The following is a 6515-nucleotide window of genomic DNA, read 5'->3' on the forward strand; positions in this document are numbered from 1 at the left end:
CTCAACCCCCCCAGGTCCCTCAGCCGCTCCTCAGTGCATTGTGCTCCAGACCCTGCCCTTCTGTGCCCCCAACCCTTCTGTTGTCCTTCTCTGGACATGCTCCAGCACCTCAACATGCTGCTTGGAAACACCTTATTGCCCTCGCCCTAAACCCTTCAGAAGTCCGGGTTCTGATGTCAGTTGTCGTTCCAGGACCTTTGGTGTTTCACAGCTCTGGAGTTTGTTTTGCTGACCTGAACTGCAGAGACGTTCAGTTCTGCCTCATGACTCCATAGCTCCAGAATCACAGAAAGGGGCTTCAGAGCATCTGCAAACCTGGTTCAGGCTGTGATCTGGTGGTGATCATGCAGAGCTTGCTGTGGGAGTATTGTTAATCCTCTGACATCGGTGCTCTCCTTCCCCAGAACTCTGGCCTCGGTGAAGATCTCCAAGGTGAAATATGTCATCTGGTCGGCTGACATGTCCCATGTAGCTCTGCTGGCCAAGCACGGTAAGCTGGGGGGGACACACGCAGCGGTTCACACCCGCTCCTTCCTTGGTGGGGAGCAGAGGTCTTGCTAGAGAAACCACCCAGCGCCACGGTGAAAGGCGCTCCCGCTGTGGGCCTGGCTGCTTTGTCCCTTCAGGAAAACCTTCCTGTGAGCTTGTAAAGCTGAGAGAGGGGTTTTGTGCTCCTCAGCGTGATCCAGCTGCTCGCAGATGGTGACCATTTAGTCACGGTTCCATTGTCTCTTGAGTGTAGTTCCTGTTGCTGGGACTATGGAAGAGAGAAGCCATAACTGAGGTGTTTTGAGGTGTCCCCAGGCTTTAATTCTGGTGCCTTTCCTCTCCAGCCATCATGATCTGCAACAGGAAGCTGGAATCGCTCTGTAACATCCATGAGAACATCCGTGTCAAGAGCGGGGCCTGGGATGAAAGCGGCGTGTTCATCTACACCACCAGCAACCACATCAAATACGCCGTCACCACCGGGTGAGCCGGGTCCCGCGCCCACTCCTTGCGCTGGTGCCCATGACCGTGGGGTTGGTTTTTTTGGGCAGATGCCAAAGCTGGTGCTTGTGAACCAGCAGTGTGGACGTGCCCAAAGGCAGCTGGAGCTGAATGCTGACCTTTGGCTGGTGACCCTGAGCGCTGGTGTTTCATCCTGGGGTTTGCTGTTATAATCCAGGCTCGAACAACCCGCAGAGGGTTGAGCCTCCTCTGAGTTCGGGACTGTCTTGTGTTGGCACAGGGATCATGGAATCATCCGCACCCTGGACCTGCCTATTTATGTCACCCGCGTGAAGGGGAACAATGTGTACTGCCTGGACCGGGAGTGCCGCCCCCGGGTCCTCACCATCGACCCCACCGAGTTCAAATTCAAGCTGGCGTTGATCAACAGAAAATACGATGAGGTGAGGAGACACGACAGACTCCCCCCACTCGTCCTTGGCCTATACCTGAGCTCCAACACCCGGCGCCCTTGCCCCTGCAGGTCCTGCACATGGTGAGGAATGCGAAGCTCGTGGGCCAGTCCATCATCGCCTACCTGCAGAAGAAGGGCTACCCCGAGGTGGCTCTGCACTTCGTCAAGGATGAGAAGACCCGTTTCAGCCTGGCGCTGGAGTGTGGCAACATTGAGGTGAGGTGGCAGGCGTGGGGCGAGGAGGGCAGGGCCTTTGGGCAACCCTCTGCGAGGAGGAGGAGTATTGGGAAGATGCTAAGAGTGATGGAGTTGAGGATGAAAACAGCCCTGCTGAGGTGCAGACCCTCAGCTCGGGCAGTGATTTAGTCACCACCAGCAGCCTGCAGAAAAAACTGCCCCTCACAGAGCCTTCGTCACCGTGTCGGTTCTCTCATTAGATTGCGCTGGAAGCAGCCAAAGCTCTGGATGACAAGAATTGCTGGGAGAAACTGGGCGAAGTGGCCTTGCTGCAGGGCAATCACCAGATCGTGGAGATGTGCTACCAGCGCACCAAGAACTTCGACAGGCTCTCCTTCCTATACCTTATCACCGGCAATCTGGAGAAGCTGCGGAAGATGATGAAGATAGGTGAGGGCTGGGGCGGAGGGACAAGAGGATCTGAGTGAGCAGTAGCAGCGTGGAGGCCCAGAGCAGCAAAACTGTTGCGACTTGTTTTTTTCTTTCGATTTAGCTGAGATCCGTAAAGACATGAGCGGCCACTACCAGAATGCCCTGTATCTAGGAGATGTGGCGGAGCGAGTGAGGATCCTCAAGAACTGTGGGCAAAGTGAGTAGCACCAGAGTGACATTCATTCCTGTGGGCTGGGGAGGTGGCTGAGACCAACAGTTGTTCCTGGAGGTGGATTAACTTAATCCTGAAACACTGGAGCAGGAGCTCACGTACCCTCCAGGAGACCTGAATCTGCCGTAGAGTGAGTTTAAGCCACCGCTTGTTGACTCACATGGGTTGTGTCTCGTTGCAGAGTCGCTGGCTTATCTCACGGCTGCAACCCACGGGCTGGATGAGGAAGCTGAAAGCCTGAAGGAAACGTTTGATCCTGAAAAGGAGACAGTAAGTAAATGGGCCAGAGCTTGTTATGGGAGCTCTGGAGTTTGGGAAGAGGAGGACAGGGGCATCCGGTGTGACTGCTCCTTACTGGGAGGGAGGAACTGTCTCCATTCCAGTCACCAGACTGTGCCACTTGGAGACAGGTGGGTCAAAGAACGGGATTTTCCTGATGTGGCCTTGAACCGTTTTCTGCTCAGATTCCGGACATTGATCACAACGCAAAGCTGCTGCAGCCTCCTGCCCCGGTCATGCCTCTGGACACCAACTGGCCGCTGCTGACGGTCTCCAAGGGGTTCTTCGAAGGAACCATTGCTAGCAAAGGTAGTGCTTTGTGCTGGGGAAGAGGCGTGGAGACCCTTTTAACCTCGATTTGTGGTGTGGCAGTGGCAGAGGTTGGAATCCAGTTTGGCATTTACACCATCTTGGGCAAATCTCCCAAATCTTCGGCCTTTTAGCACAGATGGGACTTGGCAATCAGAGGGGAGAGCACAAACACCCAACCTGCTCAGAGTATTAGAGCTAGTGTGGCTCCTGCTAGCAGGAGCAGGGCAGGGATTGTCCCCCTGGGCACTGGCAGTACTGGGGAGGCTGCCCCTTGAATGCTGGGTTCAATTTGGGCACCTCCCTCCTAGATGGACCTTGAGGGGCTGGAGCGTGTCCAGAGAAGGGTCTGGAGACCATGGGGAAGGGTCTGGAGAACATCTGAGGAGCAGCTGGGGAAACTGGGGGGCTTGAGGCTGGAGCAAAGGAGGCTCCGGGGAGACCTTCTGGCTCTGACAACTCCCTGTCAGGAGGGTGCAGCAAGGTGGGGGTCGGTCTCTTCTCCCCAGGACGAGAGGAACCAGCCTCCAGTTGTTGCAGGGGAGGTTGAGGTTGTCCCTGAGGAGCCATTTCTGTCCCGTTGGGGTTGTCCCGGCCTGTTGGGGTCTGTCTCTGCTCCCCAGGAACAAGTGCCAGGACGAGAGGAACTGTCCTCCAGTTGTGTGAGGGGAGGTTGAGGTTGTCCCTGAGGCAGAATCTCTTCCCCGCTGGGGTTGTGCAGGGCTGTTGCAGGCTGCCCAGGGCAGTGGTGGAGTCCCCGTCCCTGGAGGGGTTTCCCAGGCGTGTGGAGGTGCTGCTGAGGGACAGGGGTCAGGGGGGACCTGGTAGTGCTGCGGGAATGGAGGGACTTAATGGTCTCAAAGGTCTCTTCTAACCCAAATGATCTGGAGATTCTCGGTGATGAAGGTTCCGACCCTTTCCATAGGTAAAGGAGGTGCCTTGGCTGCAGATATTGATATCGACACCGTCGGCACTGAAGGCTGGGGAGAAGATGCGGAGCTGCAGCTGGATGAAGGTGGGTGAATCCAGAGCTTTTCTTGCAGCGGTGTGCGTGTGTGCCTGTCCGGGAGCTCTGACTCTCCCCCGTTCCCTCCGTGCAGATGGCTTTGTGGATGCTGGAGAGGGCTTCGGAGAGGAGGGTCCAGGTAAAGGACAGGAAGAAGGAGGTGGATGGGAAGTCGAAGAAGATTTGGATCTTCCCCCTGAGCTGGTAGGAGGCTTCTGGAGTGTCCCAGTTGTAGTTCCTTGGGAGGGCAGTGACAGCCTGTGGTGGCGGAGCGGGGAGGATTTGTTCTGGGCTTCTTCAGAGACTTGCTCACCACAGCTTGAATTTCATCTGGGTGCTGGAACCTTCCCCACTGATCCCCGCTCCTTGTGTTCCCACAGGCCATTCCGGCTGGTCCCACGGGACAGAGACTTGCTCACCACAGCTTGAATTTCATCTGGGTGCTGGAACCTTCCCCACTGATCCCCGCTCCTTGTGTTCCCCCAGGACATTCCGGCTGGTCCAGCGGGTGCAGCGGAGGAGGGTTTCTTTGTACCACCCACCAAGGGCACCAGCCCAGCTCAGGTAGTGGCACAATTCGATTGTCTTGGGAACTTCCTACTTGGTTATTCTTGATCCAAGTCCAGCTCCTCTGTGAGCTCAGAGGATGAGCTTCGTTAGGGGCAGTTGAGGGTGATGAGGGTGGGGAAGACAAGCGTGTGCATGTACACACTTCCCGTCTCCCTGTCTCCCTTCTCGTAGGTGTGGTGTAACAACTCCCAGCTGCCTGTTGACCACGTCCTGGCGGGCTCCTTTGAGACAGCAATGAGAGTAAGTTGCCCTGGGGTTGCCAGGGAAAAGATTCTGCCCATATCCCTGTGTATTTTTGTCTCTGATCCAGTCTGGAGTCTCTTTTTGTGTCCTTCTGTGACTCCTGTGCGTTGTTTTCTCTGGGTATAGGAGGTGCTGTGAGCCTCAGCAATGTCTGTGTGGACGTCCACGGACTGGACAACTTCTCCTCAGCAGATCAATGTGTCTCTTTCAGCTCCTCCATGACCAGGTTGGAGTAACAAACTTCGGGCCCTACAAGCAGCTCTTCCTGCAGACTTATGCCCGTGGCCGTACGACCTACCAAGCCCTGCCATGTCTCCCAGCCATGTACGGATATCCGCATCGCAACTGGTGAGCAGCTGGGTTTACTCCTTCTGTGCTTTCCAGACTCCTCTGTAGCTGGAGCCAGGAAAGCCTCCTTCCTCCGAAAGCTGGGGAGGGGCTGCTCAGCAGGGGCTGCTGGGGCAGGGCAAGGGCTGAGGGCTGGGACTGGCAGAGGGAGATGGAGCCCCGAGAGAAGGGAGAGACTGTGGCTGCGCAGGGTGGGCAGCGCCTGGCGCAGGTTGCCCCGAGAGGGGGCAGAAGCCCCATCGCTGGCCCCGTGGCAGGTCAGGTTGGCCTGTGGGGCTCTGGGGAAGCTGCTCTGGGGGCAGGTGTCCCTGCTCACTGCTGACAGGTTACAGTCGAGCCTGTGTGTTCCTACTGGCCTCTTCCATGGCCCCATTTATACCCCCGACCCCTCTCTGGTGCCCCCAGGAAAGAAGCCGGCTTGAAGAATGCTCTCCCCGCTGTCGGGCTGAAACTCAATGACCTCATCCAGCGCCTGCAGCTCTGCTACCAGCTCACCACAGCTGGCAAGTTCGAGGAGGCCGTGGAGAAGTTCCGCTCCATCTTGCTCAGCGTGCCCTTGCTGGTGGTGGACAACAAGCAGGAGATCGCTGAGGTGAGAGGCAGGCTCTTCCAGCTGTTGCCTGCGAGCCTGTGGGGCGGGAGGCCCAAGGTCTGACTCTATTCTTCTCCCAAAGGCCCAGCAGCTCATCGCCATTTGCCGGGAGTATATCGTAGGACTTTCGATGGAGATCGAGAGGAAGAAGCTGCCCAAAGAGACCCTGGAGCAGCAGAAGCGAATCTGTGAGGTACAAAAACTGTGGCCTTCTCCACTGTGAGGGGTCAGCCTTTGGGTTTAAAGAGGTGCTGGGAATCCTGAGTTCTGCCATGGTCTCCCTGAAAGCAGACGTGGCAGTGGTTCCCTGGGAGAGGTTTTGTGCAGTGTTTTCAGGGCATCCAGTTCCTCACGTCCCTGATTTCCCTCCTCTCCCTCATGCAGATGGCCGCTTACTTCACCCACTCCAACCTGCAGCCCGTCCACATGATCCTGGTGCTGCGAACTGCTCTCAACCTCTTCTTCAAACTGAAAAACTTCAAGACAGCTGCAACTTTTGCCCGCCGTCTGCTGGAGCTGGGTCCGAAGCCTGAGGTGGCCCAGCAGGTATGGGCCAGAAATTGGTGACAAGTGTCCCTCAGGGCTCTGTACTGGGACCAAAGCTGTTCAATACTTTCATCCATGACATAGTGGGATCAAGGGTGTCCTCAGCGAGGTGGCAGATGACACCGAGCTGAGTGGTGCAGGGACACCCCTGAGGGATGGGATCCATCCAGAGGGACCTGGACAAGCTGGAGAAGTGGCTCCATGTGAACCTTCCGAGGGTCAACCAGGCCAAGGGCAGGGTCCTGCCCCTGTGTCGGGACAGCCCCCGGTGTCAGCCCAGGCTGGGGGTGAGGGGATGGAGCAGCCCCCAGGAGAAGGACTCGGGGGTGCTGGGGGGGGACAGGCTGGACAGGAGCCGGCCACGAGGTGGAGGAGG

At 57.0% G+C, this 6515-nt stretch overlaps 1 protein-coding gene across 1 annotated transcript in view; it reads left to right on the forward strand.

The window, feature by feature from the left end:
* The window catches only part of COPA (coatomer protein complex, subunit alpha), a gene marked incomplete at its 5' end in the record, with an annotated part of 9366 nt that overhangs the window by 2045 nt on the left and 806 nt on the right, over window positions 1-6515 (forward strand). The window contains 16 exons of the mRNA XM_010140697.1: window positions 405-490; window positions 834-972; window positions 1232-1394; window positions 1475-1621; window positions 1843-2032; window positions 2136-2231; window positions 2428-2516; window positions 2711-2834; window positions 3760-3849; window positions 3935-4044; window positions 4327-4404; window positions 4582-4650; window positions 4865-5001; window positions 5407-5593; window positions 5676-5786; window positions 5978-6139. Of these exons, the coding sequence (XP_010138999.1) occupies window positions 405-490; window positions 834-972; window positions 1232-1394; window positions 1475-1621; window positions 1843-2032; window positions 2136-2231; window positions 2428-2516; window positions 2711-2834; window positions 3760-3849; window positions 3935-4044; window positions 4327-4404; window positions 4582-4650; window positions 4865-5001; window positions 5407-5593; window positions 5676-5786; window positions 5978-6139 (1978 nt within the window). The remainder of the gene's footprint in view (window positions 1-404; window positions 491-833; window positions 973-1231; window positions 1395-1474; window positions 1622-1842; window positions 2033-2135; window positions 2232-2427; window positions 2517-2710; window positions 2835-3759; window positions 3850-3934; window positions 4045-4326; window positions 4405-4581; window positions 4651-4864; window positions 5002-5406; window positions 5594-5675; window positions 5787-5977; window positions 6140-6515) is intronic.

Source organism: Buceros rhinoceros, unplaced genomic scaffold (assembly GCF_000710305.1).
Source record: "Buceros rhinoceros silvestris isolate BGI_N320 unplaced genomic scaffold, ASM71030v1 scaffold17917, whole genome shotgun sequence".
Lineage (NCBI taxonomy): Eukaryota > Metazoa > Chordata > Aves > Bucerotiformes > Bucerotidae > Buceros > Buceros rhinoceros.